Source organism: Nicotiana tabacum, chromosome 1 (assembly GCF_000715075.1).
Source record: "Nicotiana tabacum cultivar K326 chromosome 1, ASM71507v2, whole genome shotgun sequence".
Taxonomy (NCBI): domain Eukaryota; kingdom Viridiplantae; phylum Streptophyta; class Magnoliopsida; order Solanales; family Solanaceae; genus Nicotiana; species Nicotiana tabacum.
The window spans coordinates 82,921,693-82,942,099 of NC_134080.1; the positions used below are offsets into that span (position 1 = coordinate 82,921,693).

The 20,407-nt window shown below is 33.3% G+C and overlaps 1 protein-coding gene across 1 annotated transcript; it reads right to left on the bottom strand.

Moving 5' to 3' along the window:
* Positions 1-13,826: 13,826 nt before the first annotated feature.
* Positions 13,827-20,309, bottom strand: LOC107775107 (uncharacterized). The gene is made up of 7 exons (XM_016594788.2): positions 19,901-20,309; positions 18,770-18,974; positions 18,226-18,427; positions 17,208-17,401; positions 16,307-16,460; positions 15,616-15,780; positions 13,827-14,516 (listed from the first exon to the last, which is right to left on the bottom strand). The coding sequence occupies exons 1-7, from the start codon at positions 20,058-20,060 to the stop codon at positions 14,058-14,060; spliced, it is 1,539 nt and encodes a 512-aa protein (XP_016450274.2). The 5' UTR covers positions 20,061-20,309; the 3' UTR covers positions 13,827-14,057.
* Between the last annotated feature and the right edge of the window lie 98 nt (positions 20,310-20,407).

The following is a 20,407-nucleotide window of genomic DNA, read 5'->3' on the forward strand; positions in this document are numbered from 1 at the left end:
GATCCACTCGGAAAGAAGAAACTTTGGAATTGCAGAAGCACAACCGGCGATAGATGAAGCTTATGAAGAAATGATAGCGGAACTTGCGGAGGATTCGGCTTCGCCCGGAAGTGGTGATGAACAAGCTTCTTTTTCACCGCCACCAACGCAACCTCCTCCGAACCTTGAAGGATTTATGAGATTTGTTAGAGATAATACTTAGAATAATATGTAACTTGTATTTTGGCACATCTTCCTTAGTTTTTTTTCCTTCTAATGGTGGTATTAGTACCTTGTTGTGCTCATTCTATTGGGGGAAGGATGACTAAGAAAGATATGCCATTTTTGGTAATAAAATTTATTGCTTCTACCCATGAGCTTCTTTTCGCAATATTTCTTTGTCTATACTTAGAATTATTTATAAGCTACAATATATACATAATATACAATATATATACTACAAGAAAATATATAAGAGAATATATATACATAAGATACAATATAATATACTACAAGAAAATATATTATGCGAAAATATATACATAATATACAATATATATACTACAAGAAAATATAAAAGAGAATATATATACATAAGATACAATATAATATACTACAAGACAATATATTATGCGAATATATATACATAATATACAATATATATACTACAAGACAATATATTATGCGAATATATATACATAAGATACAATATATATACATAAGATACAATATATTATGCGAATATATATACATAAGATACAATATATATACTACAAGAAAATATATAAGAGAATATATATACATAAGATACAATATAATATACTACAAGAAAATATATTATGCGAAAATATATACATAATATACAATATATATACTACAAGAAAATATATTATGCGAACATATATACATAAGATACAATATATATACATAAGATACAATATATTATGCGAATATATATACATAAGATACAATATATATACTACAAGAAAATATATAAGAGAATATATATACATAAGATACAATATAATATACTACAGGAAAATATATTATGCATGACAATTTAGTGTTTTACTATTGTTTTGTTATTTTCTTTTTCGTCAAGCACTTTAATAATTAGATATACATATATACTACATATATATTTTTAATATAGTCATGATACTACAAGAAATTGCCTTAAAAAAAATATTAAAAAAAAGCCCGCTAGGCCCGCGAAGCCCACGAGCCCGGCCCGTTAAACATAGGACCATGTGGGCTTAGACCCGTCACGGGCCGGTTCCACCCATTGAGCCCACGAAGACCGGGACCGCCAGAGCCCAGGACCACGAAGCCCGGGACCGCGAGGCCCGGCCCGTTAGGCCCACTAAGGCCCGGACCCGGGCCAGAATACAGCATTACTCCCCTCATTAACGAAAGGAACAGTCCCAACTAATTACCATTTACTAATAATGGTTAAGCGAAGGGACTATTTGTATTTACAACTTTTCCCGAAACGTTGCAGACGGTTTCAAGAACTCTAGAAAATAATTGTTACAAATTAGCATTTACTACTCCTCCTTAAATGTTGCTAATCAGACGTTTTCCACAAAACTGCAAAAATAATGTTGCTAATTGAAGTTTCTTCTGCTCAGAAATATACTTTTGTTTTTTATCAAAGTGGAAGAGAGATTCATGGTTTAAATGTCCATTGCCAATGGCAAATGAAGTTTCGCATGTGATAAGTATTGCGCTTTACATCCAGGTTCTCTGTCTCTCAATATTTTCAAGGTAAGAGGTGCTTCTTTGTAACAAGATTGCTTTATATTTTACATTCTTCATTCCAATAAGAAGCATGTTATATATGAGTTCAACCAACAAATTTAATTTCCAAACTATTAGCAAAAGTTAAATACTAACTTTTTAGTTATAGGTAAAAATGTTTTAATAACAATTTGAAAAAAAAATCATGAAAAGAAGATCATTTGGTATATCCTCAAAAATAAGTATTTTTTTGGGGAAGAGCAGTATATGTTCTTCAATTTTTTGGTTCTTCTTTTGTAAACTTAAATTTCGTATATTGGCTTTCGGCATGATTATATCGGGGAAAAAGAAGAAAGAAGAAGATAGTTCAAGTTTAACCATTTAAGAGCTCTTTAATAATTATATAGATTTCAAGAGTTTATCAAGTATATGGCAAGATAATTTTCATATATGATCATCTTGCCAAGTATCTCCCATCGTCTCACTTTATCTTGAAAGATTCTGGTATTTTTTTTTGTTGAATAATCAATAGTATTACTACATAGTTAGGGTATTTTAGTCTTTTTACCCTCATCACACATGTGACTCGTGTGAGAGGTCTTGTATTAAAGGCAGTTACACAGCACCGACCTCTATAGAGAAAATAACATACTTCTTTCTCTTCTTAGCTATTCTCTCATTCTACTTGACTTCTTCTTCTTATCAATCACATGCAATGTCGATTTAGTGTGAATCTCTACTGAGATTTTGTCATGGTACCAGAGCGGGAAATTTGAAGTTAGATCAAGGATTTCAAAATTCCAAATTGGCAGCCATTGTTGAAGCTTGAGCTGGTCTGTCATGGCGGAAACTGAAAATTTACAAATTGATCACAATCACCCGTTGTTTTACAACAAACCGACACACCCGGGATAGCACTGATCGACATCAAGCTCACAGGAGCTGAGAATTATGCATTATGGAGCAGATTGATGAGGATAACATTGTTGGTGAAAAATAAGCTAGGGTTCATCGATGGAACATGTTTGAAAAGCTCTTACAGCGGTGTATTAGGGCATCAATGGGAACGATGCAATGCTGTGGTGTTTTCGTGGATCGGTCACACTGTTTCTGCTAAATTACAGCCTAGTATCATCTACGCATCTGATGCGAGAAAGGTATGGAATGAGTTTTAAGGAACGATTTAACAAATCGAACTTTACTAGATTTTATCATTTGTGTACAACAATAGGAACCCTAAGGCAGGGAACAAATTCTATAACGACTTATTATACTAAAATGAAAGATTTGTGGGATGAAATGGATCTGATGGTACCAGGAGCAAGGTGTGACTGTGAGGAAACTGGACCTTTTTTGGATCAGTTCAAAAACCTGCATTTGTTACAATTCCTTGTTGGTTTGAATGAGAGTTACAGCCATGTGAGAAGTCAAATTCTTCTGAAAACACCTGTATTGACTGTAAATTAAGCTTATACACTAGAATTTCAAGAAGAAAGTCAACGTACACTTAGTATAGCTGTTTCAGATAAGGAACCTTTAACTATGCTAGCTGGAAGAGGACAAGGGTTCAAGGCTGCAAAGAAACCAGGTCTCATATGTGATTACTGTGGGTATAAAGGTCACTTGAAGGAAAATTGCTATAAGATCATAGGATATCCACCAGATTTTAAAAGTAAGAAGAAGCCTCAGACCACTGGAGTAAAGGGATATGCTAATGTATCAATAGGAGAAGGAGGAAGTTCTGACACTAATTCTCATATGCAAGGGCAGTTTTTCACAGAAAACTAGTATAAACAACTGCTGAGCCTTATAAACAAGCCAGATCCTGAACCAGGTGAATGTCATACCTTAATGACAGGTATAACTTCTTTTTTGTCCAAGGCATTTGACTATGATTGGATAATTGACATTGGTGCTTCACATCATGTTACACCTCATAAGGAAGTACTAGATAATATAAAAAAGGTTGAAAATCAGAATAATAGTGATGTACAAGTACCTACATGGGGAAATGTCATGTAGAACATACAGGGAATGTGAAGATGTTAGATGAATTGATACTGAAAGATGTTCTACATGTGCCTGATTTTAAATTCAATCTAATGTCAGTGTCTAAACTGACTAAGGAGCTATCATGTTGTGCTGCATTTTTCTCACATTTCTGTGTGTTTCAGGGTCTTTACAGTGGGAAGGTTCTGGGGATTGGTAAAGACACAATGGCTTATACTTGTTGAAAAAGGAGATCAGTAAGAAATTTTCAGCTATAGTAGGAAGTATTGTGCAAGTGCAGGAAGATTCAGCACTATGGCATCTCAGACTGGGTCATCCTTCAGCTGTTGCAATGCAACATATTCCTCTGCTAAAGAATAAGATAGATGTCAGGACACAACACAACTGTGTAGTGTGTCCTTTGGCCAAGCAGAATAGACTTTCTTTCCAGCCTAGTAGCAATAAAACAGAACAAATTTTCCAATTAGTGCATGTAGATGTTTGGGGTCCTCAAAGGATACCAACATATGATAAGAAATATTACTTTGTAACACTAGTTGATGATTTTAGCAGATATACTTGGATATGTTTGTTGCAGTCAAAATGTGAGGTGTTTGTTATGCTAAAGGATTTTTTTGCTATGGTACACATCCAGTTCAATCTGAATGTAAAAAGATTAAGGTTAGACAATGGGACTGAATTCTTTAATTCTAAATGTAATGAATTAATGAGTTCATTGGGGATAGTACATCAAAGCAGTTGTCCATACACACCCTAACAAAATGGGGTGGCAGAGAGTAAACACAAGCATATAATGGAGGTAGCCAGAGCATTTTTCAAAGCTCATTGCCAAATAGATTCTAGGGTGACTGTGTTAAGACAACAGTTTATTTGATAAACAAATGGCCAACTTCTGTTTTATCAGGAAAGTCACCTTATGAGATGCTCTATAAGAAGATAGCAAGAATTGGCCATCTTAAGGTTTTTGGATATTTGTTTTGCAAGCACTCTACCTAGAGAAGACAAGTTTGCACCAAGAGCAAGGAGAGTTGTTCTGATAGGTTATTCAGAGACTCAGAAGGGTTATAGACTATATGATTTGGAGAATAGAATATTTTTAGTAAGCAGAGATGTTGTGTTTAGAGAACAAGTATTTTCTTTCAAGGGAATGGCTTCAGATTTGGAAGATATATTCCCACAAGATCCTCTTGAATTAACACCTATAGATATACCTATACAATCTTCTTCACAACCTCATTCTCCTAATACTCCTACACAAACTTAAAACATACCTCCAAATATCACACACACAGAACCACAAGAACATTTGCATGAGGAATTGAATGAGGACAGTATAGATCAGTTACAACCACTGAATCAGGAAGAAGCAGATATTAGCATGAGTTCAGATTCCTTAGCTGCAGATATAGTTGAGGAAAATAAAGAAACCTCACCAGCAGAAGAAATAATTAATGTTAGAAAATCAGCAAGAACTTCTAGACCACTTATATGGATGAAGGACTATGTGGCACCAGGGAAATTCACAGGAAACAGCTTATATCCTATTTCTCAAGGACTCTCATATGCTAACCTCACTACAGGATATCAGTCATACTTAAAGGCTGCCTAGTTCCTTTAAGGAAGCTGCACAGGATAACAGGTGGATTGAGGCAATGCAACAGGAGATAGCTGCACTAGAAGAGAATAACATATGGGAACTGGTAGACCTACCTCTAGGAAAGCAGGCTATTGGGTCAAAATGGGTTTATAAGATAAAGCATAAAGCAAATGGAAATGTAGAAAGGTTCAAGTCCAGGTTAGTAGCAAAGGGCTACAATCAGAAAGAGGGATTGGACTACCATGAGACATTTTCTCCAGTAGCAAAGATGGTAACTATTATAACCATCATTAGTATTGCTGCAGCCAAATGATGGGATTTGCATCAAATGGATGTGAATAATGTTTTTTTACAAGGGGACTTATATGAAGAAGTATATATGGGACTACCACAAGGTTTCCATAAACAGGGGGAGAAGAAAGTGTGTAGATTGCTGAAGTCACTTTATGGGCTGAAACAGGCATCAAAACAATGGAACATTAAGTTAACAGAGGCATTAGTAACACATGGCTATCTACAGAGAAATTATGACCATTCATTGTTCAGTAAAAGGCAGGGTTCAGATTTGGCCATTATACTTGTTTATGTAGATGACCTGCTGATCACTGGGAGCAGTTCCAAGCTAGTTAATGATGCTAAAAGGACACTGCAATGTCAATTCAAGGTGAAAGATTTGGGTGAGCTAAGATACTTTCTTGGTATTGAGGTGCTCATATCAAAAGGGGGAATTCTACAGAATCAGAGAAAGTATGTACTTGAGTTGATCTCAAGTGTTGGCATGAGTGGTTCTAAACCTGTTTCAACACCTCTAGAGATAAATCAAAAACTCACCACAGTAGAATTTGATGCTCATGTGGGAAGGTTAGGAGATCCAGACTTAAAGGACATTACTGCATACCAGAGGTTGATTGGGAAGCTCTTGTATGTGACAATTACACGACCTGACATTAGTTTTTCAGTACAAACATTGAGTCAATTCATGCAAAATCCAAAACAGGCTCATATGGATGCAGCTTTGAGGGTAGTTAAATACATAAAAGGAGCACCAGGTTTAGGAGTTCTTTTGCAGGCAAAGCCAGTTGACACATTGACTGCCTACTGTGATGCAGATTGGGCAGCCTGCCCCAATACTAGGAGATCAGTGACAGGTTATATTGTCAAGTTAGGGAGCTCTTTAATCTCGTGGAAATAAAAAAAAGCAATAAACAGTCAGTAGAAGTTCAGCAGAAGCAGAATATAGAAGCATGGCAGCAGTGACAACAGAAGTTGCCTGGCTATCAAGGCTCCTAGAAGAATTGAAGATGACAATTTCTAAACCAGTCCAGTTGTTTTGTGACAACAAGGCAGCCATTCAAATTGCAGAAAATCTAATTTTCCATTAACGGACCAAGCACATTGAAATAGATTGTCACTTTGTAAGACAGAAGATCAAGTCTGGGCTCCTCACACCACACCATGTTAGTTCAACAATGCAACTTGCAGATTTGCTCATTAAAGGATTGTCTGCAGCTCAACATCATTCCTTAGTTTTCAAGCTTGTGTTGGATGTATTCCAACCTCCAGCTTGAGAGGGAATATTGAATAATCAGTAGTATTACTAGATAGTTAGGGTATTTTAGTCTTTTTACCCTCATCACACATGTGACTCGTGTGAGAGGTCTTGTATTAAAGGCAGTTACACTGCACCGACCTCTACAGAGAAAATAACCGACTTCTTTTTCTTCTTAGCTATTCTCTCCTTTTACTCGTCTTCTTCTTCTTCTCAATCACATGCAATGTTGATTTAGTGTGAATCTCTACCGAGATTTTGTCATTGTCACACATAGTATACACATGCTGCCAATGTCATCTTGTAGAGTTCAGTTCTTGCATTTTGCCTCTTCAGCCATTTTTCAGCCCATGCTAGTTCCTCAGTCCATCCATATACTGGTCTTCTTATCCCTTGCTAAGTTAGCAGATTACCCCACAATTCAGCTGCATAAAATTTTTCATATATGCTTTTTTTGTTGATTCCGTGTGGTAGAAGTATTTTAGCTTGGAAAATGACCTACAAAAGTGAGTCTTTTAGATCTTGAAGAATTCTTTGAACTCTGAAGTTATAGCATAGTTACATATGAATATTTGAAATATCTAACATTTTTTTTTCCTGGATTTGAAATATCTAATCTAACATTTGACTCTTATTATTTGGTGATAACAGTATGAGGAAAGAGGTTTTTCATTGGATAAGAAAGGAGAGAGAATGCTGCACAATACGGTTCACAAGATTTCTTGGGTAAACCAACAAATCTAATTTTTCGTTTTTTTTTTTTTGCCTCAACTTTTCATTCATCATATTTTAAAAGTTCAAGAATCTATTAGACTACTTAAATTTTCCATTTCCTCTATAATTATTTATTGATTAGACAACATTCATTTATGTGCTTTTTGCATCATCAAACTTTTATCCTTTCCCTATAGATCTTTATTATTATTATTATTATTTTACATATTTTAATATTCATTTATCTCTTAGATCAAAAGATATATTTGTCTCTTTTCTAAAATATCAATATTTCTGTACGTAAAAGAATTCGAATTGGGGCTTTAGTTCATAGAAATGAACAAAAAATACTCTCTGTGATTCTGATCAAGGGTAATAAAAAATATACATGCTGCTAAACGTTTTACTTTTTAAATATAACTACTTTTTTGGGATTTAATACTTTTAGCAATATAGATAAGATAGAATTTTTACAAGAAATGAAGTAGGAATTCAGTGATGGTATTCATAATCGCGCGAAGCGCGAATAAATTTACTAGTTAACTATAAAATCAGAAAATCGGCTAAAATCCTAAATGAGGGTGTGTACAATGTCCTTTAATAAAGTTAATATGTTTGATTCATAGTCATTAGGCAGTATGTTTGCACCAAACCAACAAATGAAGACATATGTCTTGTATATACATTTTTAACACTTAACCATTGTTAAATGATATGTATATTTATTTTAATTTAGTTTGTTGATTCTGATTATTCATTATTTAGTTTGGTATAAACATCCGGTGCAAATAAATATATACTTAGATCTTATACTATGGAATGGATGTATCTTCACTTAATTCCCAATATGCGTTTTCCAAAAATTCTGAATCAATATCGGGCCAAGTGATACTTTTTATTAGGGCAACGGAGAGTCACAATTTAATATGGATTACTTCTTAATTAGTCAAAATGGCCTATTCCAACTATATACCTAATGCATTTTTTTCCTCAGGAATATGTGAGAGAGTAAGAGCCTGTTTGAAAAGCCACCATATAATTGGAATTGGTGTAATTACTAGGGCACTAATTACACAATCTAGTAATTACACAGTTGTTTAATTACGATGACTTGTTTATTTGTCATAGTGTAATTACAATCCAATTACACGTTTACTGTTTGGTTGCACAAGTGTAATTACACAGTTAAATTAAATTTTAAATGAAGTAATTATCAAAACTTAAAAGTTAGTATAATAAATATAGGCCTATATTTAAGATGTATATTTTTTCGTGAATATACATTAATTAGTAATCATATATTTATAACTAATATTGTAAAAATAACATACATATATATATATATATATATATATATATATATATATATATATATATATATATATATATATATATATATATATTAATAATATTTAGTTTAGATACTTACAAAAACTAAAAATATACATTTTGTAAGAACATCATGGAATCCATGTTTGATAAAATAAATTAATATTTATAAATATAATGTCATAACATTATTCAAATGTTTTGACAAAACTAAACTATCAATCCTAACTAAAAAATGAACAACATGCAATGTGAGCCAATACTACTAAAACAAGTAAATTGAAACCATGAATATAACGCAATTTAAGTTGTAGTAAGCTCCACTACAACTTAAGATTAGGAAACATAATAAGTTTATAACCACATTCAACAACGAATTTTCACTTTAATTGTATCATTCATTATATGCCAAGTTTGTTAATGACTCATTATTTCTAATATTAGGAGGTATAGTTTCAAAAAATAGAATAATAAAATAAATAAAAAATAAAATACAAGCAATTACATGGAATCACAAGAAGTAAAGGTAGAGAAATAAAAGATAAATAATGTACAAAAAAAAATATTTTAAAATTTCAAAAGAAATTAAAAAGTAAAAATGAAATTACAAAATAAAAAAAATAGAAATAAAAAGTTATAAAAAATAAATTAAAATAAAAACAAAAAGGAAAGAAACTAAAAGGCAACCTTGTAATTACACAGTGTAATTACCACCAATTCTCACCTCCTCTTTGAGAATTGGAGAGTGTAATTACACCCCTCCAATTACACCCAATTTTATGTTGACCAAGTAATTACCTGGCCGAACAAACATGCCAAACTGTATAATTACACCCAAATTCATTTCTAAGGTGACTTTCCAAACAACTCTAAGTAACACTAAATTATACTCGGTAGATTATTTAAAAGTGCAAGCTAGCTGAACAAAAAAAGACTTGACTAAAAAATAATATAAAAAAATAACTGTAGTCCATGCGAGAGTTCCAATTCATTCACGAGGGATCTATAAATTGTTCACTTTAGGATGCAATGCTCACACAAAATCTCATAATACATCTTATATTGTTCCTAACATGGTATTGCTCAACTTTAGTTTTGTGTTCTGTATTCTTCTCCTGGCAACAACTAGTCAGTAGACGTCTCTCTTAACTTTTAAATTACATTAATTTTACATTATTCTCTGCTTGTCAATACGTATGTAGCTACAAATGTTATTGCATGAATATTTCATATGCATTAACAGGTGTTAGTGTGTTTGTATGTCTATCGTTTGAATGTATGTCTTCTCATGTTAAACCATCAATTATTTGATTTTTGTTTTTGATAATTATAATTGTGAAATATTTCAGTTAACGCGCCATGGTTCCCAAAGACATAAATATTGGCAACACGAGAAGTTAATCATTATGATTTCTTACCGCTCGAGAGAAAACTACTCCCTCAACTTAATGATTTTATAACATGTGAAAGCAGTTGCATCTCCGATAGTAATTGGAGTGATTGTTGGGTCTATTGTAGATGCCTTATCGCACCCTATACAGGCTTCCCTGGTAGTAGGTGTACCTTTTGACCATGTGCAAATGGTACATCAATGTCCAATTACTGTGAATTCTGCTACAAAACATTGTTCCGTATTTGTCTTTCCGTATAATTTTTATGCTTCTTTCATCATTTCTTGTTTCTTTGATAGCGGCCAGCTGTACTTGTGTGATTCAACAAAGTTATTTACTAATTTACCTCATATAAACTTTTTTTTGTTTTCCACTCGGTGTCCGGTATCCGCATTGGAGCCCGACTATATTTGAATTCGCACCGCGTAGGGCCCCATTCGGGGGGAAGCGCTCTCTACCAAGGATTTTTCCATATCTAGGGCTCGAATCGAAACCTATGGTTAAGAGAGGAGCAGTCACATCCACTGCACCATATCCTTTGGTGGAACCTCATATAAATTTACCAAAATATTACCTCATATACATTCTACTCTAGGATTCTTGTTGTTTTTAATTTTCATACTCTTAATAAAGCGTTTTTACTTTTGGATTGTGTTCTTGAGAAAGCTCGTTAAAAGTAAATAGCAAACATACATAAGAGTGAAAGTCTAAGTACCTAGATTGTGAACTTTTCACGCAGATACTTAACATGCAAAACTCTCAAATGCCTTTTGTTGAGATTTAATTAATTTGATCTTGTTCCGGTTTTTTAATTTTGTTTAATTTATGTCAATGGATAAACTGAAACATTAATTATACTATGAAACTGAGTTCAGCAATTGTCATCTGCGTCCGTTACATGTTCTATAGTTCTGTTAGTTGAAGCGTGTCGCTTCAGGACCACCAAAACGTGACCCTCTTTTTACAAAGTTAACACTTAACAGGAAGAGTGTCACTTGATGAGGACCAAAAGTGACCCTTTTGACAAAGTTAAAGGACTATTTATGTTCACTGGTATATGTCTAAGGGATCAAATATACCTACCTCATACATAAGGGACTGTTTAGGTCTTTTTCTCTAAAAGTGATTGCATATTTCATCTGTCAAAATCTTATTGGAAAAGTTTATAGCAGTGTGGAGGTTATTTCAAACCAGATACGTATGTCTGTAATTGACAACTAGTATTAGCACCCGCGGGACACTAATCATGTTAATTATTTAAGTTATTTGGATTATATGTAAATAATCTTACAATTTAAACTTTTTCGGTAAATATAAATAATCATTAGATATTAATAAAAAACATTACATGAAAAAAAATAACCATTTCCTCTATTTTTCTTTTTCGATACAATTCTCGCTGATGTCATTGGATCCTAAAAATAATCATGAAGCGAAATAATAACTCATGATTATGGCAAAACAATCAAATGTTGAGACTATGAATGATTCTTTGGATACGACTTGACTCTTTTACTACTACTTGAACTCTTATTTGGTGTGTCGATATCTCTTAAAAAATATTTCTTTTTTATGATTTTAGTTTCTAAAATTTTATTTTTCAATAATAATTATTTTTATAATAATGTTAGTTAAAATATTATCCTTATTCAAAGTTCATTTTAGTTGGCTATCTAAAAATTTTAAAAAATTCTTTAGCCAGTGAATTTATTTTTCAGTATGACCCCATTTTGATATTTGACGTTAACCATATTAAATAACTAAGTTATTTGATTTATATGTAAATAACCTTAAAGTTTGTGTACTTGAGTTAAAAAAAATATTTGAAATCGATGAGATTAGCTTTCAAATTTTTTATACTCAACAAAGATGAACCATCAGAAGAAATTCGTTGACATCTCTTATTTCTGGTTTTTAGATCTTTCATATATTTTTTTAATATTTTTTTTCTTTTATATCATTCTTTCTTTTGTTACAAAAAATTAATTTATTTCACTATAAAATGACGAGATTTAATGAAATTGTCTACATAAGAATTTTATTTATATTTCTAGTCTTTGATTGAAATTCTTCCATATTTTTCTTCTGGCTTTGTTTAATCAGCCTAAATAGGTGTTCACCCAACCACTTAAATTAAACAATTGAAGGATGTGTAATTTTTATACAATCCATATATAATGTGTACAATCGTGTGTTGTCGGCATATCATCTACTTATATTAGCTATAAAAAGTAAACAATAAATCTGGCTGGATATTTATGTAAATATTCCATAATATTTTGGTTTTTTGAGTTTATCCATGATACAAATTCTATTATAATAATTTTAAAATATCTCTACTAATGTTGAAAATATCTATATTCTTATTATCTTTAAAGTAGAAAAAAGTAAAGAGTTTTTTCGAAATAATTTTGTTTACATTTTAAAAAAAATCTTTCACATCATACCAATTTTTTTTTATAAAATATATTTTTTGTTACACTTGAAAATCGCTATAGAAAGTATCAATTAGAAACCAATATCTTTCTTGTTGAGTTTTTGAAAAAAAAAATCACATAATCTAATGATTCAAAACTAATATTCTTCAACGAAAAAAATATTATACCCTTGCAATATTGGCTTGACTACAGCTAAATGAAGGGGTTCCAACTTATACTCTTCAATTCCTAAAATGTTCTAAATTGAATTAATAATAGCAATTGTATAACCAAAGTTTTGTTAATTGTTTGATGTTCATTTATACAAATTGACTCTTCAAACAAATATTCTTCATAAAGAAAAAGAAAAAAAACAACTTCTTTTAAATATTAACTAATTTTTGTGATGTATTTTCTCTGGCATGTATGTTTACTTCATTATGTAAGTAAACTTTTATTCGATTTTTTAAACTCTTTTTTGTTATTTGGATAAACATAGACGTGTACCCTATATATTACATTTATTTTAAAATAAATTTACTTTATTCAAATCTAGCTACAGTGTTTTAAACAACTATAATTCCAGGGTTTTAAATGTGAAAGAGTTTTATAGTTATATGAAGTAATTTTTTTTTTTTTTGCCAGAGGCGAAGTAGTATTTAAATAATTAGAAAATATAACAAAAGTTCCTAACATGATTGCATATGATCATTAACCGAATTAAATATGATAAAATAATTTAAAAAAGATAAATTTTTATTTTGAATTTAAATTCAAATTTTAAAACTTTATCTATAAATTCAAAATTATTTTTTAATTCAAACTCTCTCTCTCTCTCTCTCTCTCTCTCTCTCTCTCTATATATATATATATATATATATATATATATATATATATATATATTTGTATTTAACTAACATAGTCAAATATAGAATAAAGTTACCATATATTATTGACATTTATTAGCTTGCCACTTGGCTTAGCTATAATGCCAACTATATATGGTAACTTTATTCCTTTAATATATATATAGATTTGAAGAGCGTCTCTGTCATTTACATCTCATTTATTATGTAGTTTAAGGTTTTAAAATTGATAAGTTGTGCTGCATAATCATAACCAGATTTATTTGATGAATAAATTGTAAAAGGTTTTCTACAAGCGATAATGTCCACAGAAATGAATGGTATGGAGTAAGAACCTAAACTCCTGCAGTATCTGGATTCAATAACTTTAATCATTCTCCTATGCCTTTAACTTCCACTTGTGTCAAACTGTGTCAGAGAAGAACTCTGAGCCAATCTTTCTTTTTTTTTCTTTTTCTTTTTTCATCAGCTTGAACATGCATGACCTTCCTCCATCGGTTCAACTGGCACTGCATATGGCGAATTCCAGTCAGCATTGAAGATTTCTTGAAGTTGCGAAACAATAGCAGGTTGATATGTCCCAAAGCTAACGCCTGCTGTCGTGTAAAAGTAGTCCCACACCAGGTTGCTGGTGCTTATGTGTGCACGCGTATCACTAACTGCATATTTACCATGATTAACCCGTGTATAGCCAGGATACATATTCCCGGTGGCAGTACCATTAAGTGCTGCAGGTCCAGTTGAATTGTATCCTGGAACAATGTAATACTTGATCTCAACTTTACCAGAACAATGGTTGTACTTTGAAGAAGAGCACAGGGTGTTGGAGTAAAGCAATGACTTTAGATACTGATCTGTGTTGTTTATAAAGTGAGCCCACTTTGCGACCAGTATTTGAATCTTCGCGCTCTTGGAGAAGACAACCTGCATTTAGAAAATTACAGCAAGATTAGGTTATAACCAATTTTACACGCGGGATGAAGGTAAAGCTTGAATCTCCAAACAAGGACATACGCATCCTGTCCTGAAAAACTAGTGATATTATAAACCCGGGAATCGGTACTGCTTATGCTTAACAACATATTGGCTTTCAGCATTCGATAAGGCTCTATATGGACCTTTACTGTTGTTGTAGAGTGAACTGGGGCCACCAGATGCTTTTTCCTATTGAAACCATCTAAATGGACAGTAATGTAGGAAGCAAGAAACCTAGCTAATCTCCAGCTCATAGCTCCCAGTTTCTCCCATGTGCTGCCACTATGTAGCCGCCAAGGAAAACAATCACTCACTTAAAGATGACAAGCATTAATAGACCTGGATGAGTAGACTGCAATTTTAACAATTCCCTACATATCCTTTGGTCTTCTGCATGTCCCCTATTAAACTATTCTTTTAAGTGACTTCATTTTCAAGCAGTTTGTCTTTTGCACAGGCCCTCTCCTTTTATTTGTTATACACGCTTAAGCATCCACAAGAGTTCTCAGATGTCAAAAGCATATAAAACTGAAGACCAAACTAGGAAGCAACATTCACTAAGAAAAACGAGCAAAACGTGATCAGCTTCCATAGATGAACTTTCACATGGTCTATCACAATATTTGATTCCAAACCTGGCAATACATTACCAGCATACTTAACCTGATATTGCAACATAGATATTTGTCAAACGATACAAAAAAGGAGACCTTATGAACTAACTAGCAAATTTGTGCAGTGTGAAAAGAAAAAATTTAATCAGTAGACTGCATTTACTTCTCAGTAGATAGTGCTTTACTGCATCATGCATTTCAAGGAGAAAAATGCATCATGCATTTGAGCTTTACAAGCAGTACTTTTAATCAAGCATCAGGAAATACCTAATTGTAAAGTTTAACTTAAAGCCATTTAAAATTACAGAGAGAACAAGCAGTCGAATAAATCATGCAAATAGTATGAGACCTTCAATCAGAAGTCAAAAGAGATATATGTTTATATGCTGCACATCAAAGATTAACATGCAAAAGATAGAAGAAGCACAAGTTACCTCTGAAATAGCTGAAGAAAGTGATGGCCAATAAACTGTTTCTTTTGTGTATCCTGACTGACCAAGCCAGTCCATGGTGTTGATTCTGACTGTTCCTCCATTTCCTACTGATTTAATGGTGTCCACCCAAGCCTGTTCATCTGTATAGTACTTACCAAACAAGAGCTGCAGTTTATGGACAGCATAAGTATGATGTATACAAAGAAAGGGACTTGATTTTAATCATAAAGCTGCAACTAGACAATTAATTCTTCTACCAAGCAAGGCACATTAGCAGTTTAGGATATATTTGGACTAAGTGGGAAATGTAAGATTTTGTTTAAATAGTGTCCTCCTATGAAAGCGTGAAAAAGAACACTATTTATATGATATCTAGAGGAACAAGCATGGTATTTGACTTCTGCTTCAGACCAATGAAATTAGCTACCAGATCCACATTTTCAGGCATTCCAAGAAAATGTAATCTGCTCAGAAATTTTTATCATTCATTTCAGCAGAGTTCATTACATGAATAAAGGGTTATATAAACATGACGGGATGTACATACTCATTGACTTACCACAGTGCACATAAGGAAACAAAAATGTGAAGAGAAAAAGAAAAAGCACCCTCTAGGAGATAAATGTCATATCACCACAGTAGATGAAAATGCAGATTAGTTGCTAATACACTTATTCCAGTAACCATATACCTCTGGAGGAGCAAACGAAAGGTAGCTGGGTTGAGGATGGAAAAACAAATCATTGACTCCAGGTGTCTCTATGGGAATGTGAAACATGAAAGGGTCTGATAATACAGGGTAGCCAGAGATGTGAGCAACCTCCATACATTTGGGAAGTGGTGATCTGTCAAGACACAATATAATACCCTATTAATAATAGTAAGGCCCGCATCAAGAGGTTTTCTCGATAACTTCAAGGAAATTTTATCATGTTAAAATTTTTAATCTCGAGTTTATTTCCCAAACTTGAACACCCAATGTTTGAAGTGCAGTCCTAGTTCTGTTCCATTAAACATTGGGAAGGAGGGCTTTCAGCAGAGTAAGGGAGAAATTATAGCAAAGCATTTAGCAGTTTCCCAAATGAATTTTTCGCAGACAGGTCTTAGTTTGTGTTTGGGTTCTAATTTCAGAAGTCTGTTTTGGTTATATGAACTTGAATTGCATAAAGGCAAAAAATTTCAACCTATATAAGCAGAGGCGGATCCAGGATTTGAGGCTTATGGGTTCCTACCATAATTTTAAATTAATATGCAATAATAACTGGGTTCACATTTAGATATTTACAAATATTTAGTAAATTTTTAATATAAATACAGGGTTTACGCAAGAGTTACTGGGTTCCCAGGAACCCGTATTCCATTCTCTACATCCGCCCCTGTATATAAGTGGTAACAGCCAAAAGCAGTGACCTTTGCACTTGCATATGACTTCTATTTTTCCATTTCCCTTTTGCTATTTTTTTGTGCAATTATTATGTGCAAGAAAAATAAAAGAATTCCCCACACTCTTATAAGGCTGCTGCAAGATGCGGAGAACAAGGGGAGAAGCCAGCAACTTAAAAAGAGTATTTGCATATTTATTTTATGCTTACCTGCACCTGTCTTTAGGATTTACATAATGGGACCAACATGGAACCTTGCGATTAATCTGCCACTGTGAATCCCAAACTGATCTTGTGTAAGCTGAAACATCAAGGTGGGCAAGTTTCCAAAGGTTGTCATAGTAGATTTCAACCTTTTTTGCTATATCTGAGCAACCAGCGAGATATATTCCTACCTCCTTTACCTGAACACAGTAGAGTACAAGTGAGATATTTCAAACTGATCTCGTCCGGTTGTCGTGATCTTTGTATCTAACCATCCAACTTAGGAACAAATAACGGATCTTTTCTTGTGCATTAAAAGTATTGACGAAGGGTAAAAATGTTCATCAAACATAGCTGGAAAGGAAATTGCCCCCTCCCCCATTCATTTAGCTTTTAGTTCTTACTGTACAGATAGGGATTTCCCTAACCTGCTACCATCGCAAGGTAGACTTTTAATTAAAATTATAAAGATACAATGTACCCATTTTTGTGGTACGAATGTGATTATGAAACTACTCTTCACTGTTAACGAAAATCGGATACTCCAAAGGAGTTTGAAGCAAAAAGTCAATAATTGACAGAGAGATGATTACTTAAGAATCAGGTGTAAGAGAGATGGACAGCAGTGGTTGATGGACAACAATGAGAAGATATCCGACTTATTTCCAACTTTGTAAAGTATTTCAAATATCAGAAAGAAAATCTTCCTACATGGCATATGGTCTCTTCCTCGAGAGCCTACTTAGACTACCATAATCCTAGTTTTTCTTGTTCTATGTTTGAAAGTAGCAGTTCATTTTATTCTGATGGAATTTGATGTCTAACAATGTTTTATTCAGCAACATGATCTTATATGCTGGGCCCAAATAGGCTAATTAACCAGACATTCAAAACACTCATACTTCACTAGACTTATGATGACGATTCTTCTTGAAGTTTAGAAATTATCAGAGTTCTTCAGCTGCTTTTGCTAGATCAGGAACATTTGGAGAAAGTTATTCTTGTTAATTTGGATCAGTTTTACCTGAGTAAGAGATTTCCAGTCATTGTTTGCAGATCCAATATAAACATCTCTACTGTCTGAGATCCAAACTTTAGCATGAACTACACCTGATCCCCACCAGTCGCTAAGCAGCAAGGTAACATTCTTCACATTTGGCCTCCCTGATGCTAAGTTGGATGGTTCTTCCGTGTAATCGGGATAAACTCCAGAATGCTGTAAAAGTCTGAATTGTGATTAGTTCCAAGGGAATAGGATAAATCAGCATATGCACATACAGGCCAAACTAACACCTCATGTTTTCCTTCGGACGCTGAAGCATGCACAAAAGAAGTTGGAGCATTTACATTGGTAAAGAACATAAATATTGCTATTTCAAGTAAAAGGCTTAATACATAGTTTACCCCCTGTGGTTGTACCAAAATCCCCAACACCCCTTGACCACAGGAATTGTTTCACACCGATCCTCCTATGCTAATGATATATGTTTAACAAATAGCAGCAACAAGCAGATATTTCATAAAATTAACTCATGTTTTTTAGGCTTTAGCTATACCTACAGATTTACCTAATTGGAAGTTTGCGATTTGCAGCACTTTCTAATGCTTTGTAGACTTTCAATCCTTCGTTAGCCCCAAATTGCTGCAACTTCTCATCTGAGTATCCATAATCCCCTGAACGAGGATCAGAGAGACTTGGTACTAATTGCCAATATTGTGCAATTATGTCCAAACTCTTTGAAGAGTTTCCAGCCAGCCATTGAAGGACATCCGCTGAAATAATCATCAACACGAAGTTACAAAGAGAAAGAAACACACTTAACTAGCTTCCATCTGACTTTGTGAGCTCCAGCTTGAGACTTTGAGCTAATGAACTATGCACTCAGTGTACAATATATAGACAAACAATGAGGTTTCCGAGCCTGAGGCCAACAAATTCATGAAACATGGAATAGAGATTTTGCAGCACACTGAAATGGGAGTTAACTATAACCTTGCTAACAGATTCCAACAAAAGATAGGTGCACACTTTGTTACACTCAAACAAAAAAGAAATACTCCCTCTATCCCAATTTAGGTGATGCTTTTTCCTTTATAATCTGTCCCCAAAAGAATGATACCTTTCTATATTTAGAAATAATTTAGCTTTAAACTTTTCATTTTAGCCATAATGAGATGATTTATAGCTACAGAAAAATATGTATGGTTTGTTTTAAACCCCAAGTTTCAAAAGACTTTCTTTCTAAACTATGTGCCCAATCAAAGTGGATCACATAAAACGGGAGGGAGTATATGAAGTCATTCACAAAAAATATCACCGTGTATACATCCAACAGATATTATGACTTGAGCACTTTGATTCTAAGCTGACTAGTCAAGGCCTAATGCAAGCAGCTTTTAAAAAAAAAAATAAAAAAAAAATTGGTGTCACTTAAATTCTGTTTTCTAATCAAAACGTACCAGTCCAATACTATGTTTTAATCTTAAACAAGTGATATCAGATAAGAAATGTATAAGATAAGAAGTAGAAGAAGAGTGGACATAATAAGTTGCCAATTTTAGGAATCTGAACATTAATAGGAAGTAGTCAGTACTCACTATCAAAGGATTAAGGCACTAAGAAACATAGAAAAGGAAGCCATTAAAGTAATTCTGACAACACGATTTTCACATCAATTCTATTGTGTCAGTAAAATTACCGGTTGAAAGAAGGCCGGGAACAGGAGGAAGTTGGGGCATATCAGTGGGAATGGATTGAACCAGCCACGCTTTGCATTTGGAAGACTCATGAGCTGTTGCTGTAATACTAGTAGTTGTTGTAAGGAAAAGGAAGAGGAGAAATGCGATAATGGCTCTCATCTTCGGCACTTAATTTTTTTCTGGATTTGAAGCAGTATTAATGTATATAAGCTGGAATTTTCAAATCCCAACGTTTTATCTCTCTGTTGACTTTTTCCATGTTTACCCTCTACTCCTTGGCGCTTTAATTACAGTCCGAGCCGCTCAATTCGGTAATGCTAAATTTATGTTAGACGTAAGGTTTTGTTTAGGCCTCTACTACATCTCTCCAAACGCAACTAGTTGATTACATTAGTCTATGTTCGCCCACACTTGGGATCTCTTCTCTAAATGTATTGATGAATTAAATTTTTTATTTAAACGGACTTATAAAACACTTCATATGTTTGTCTAATCTTAAATTCAAG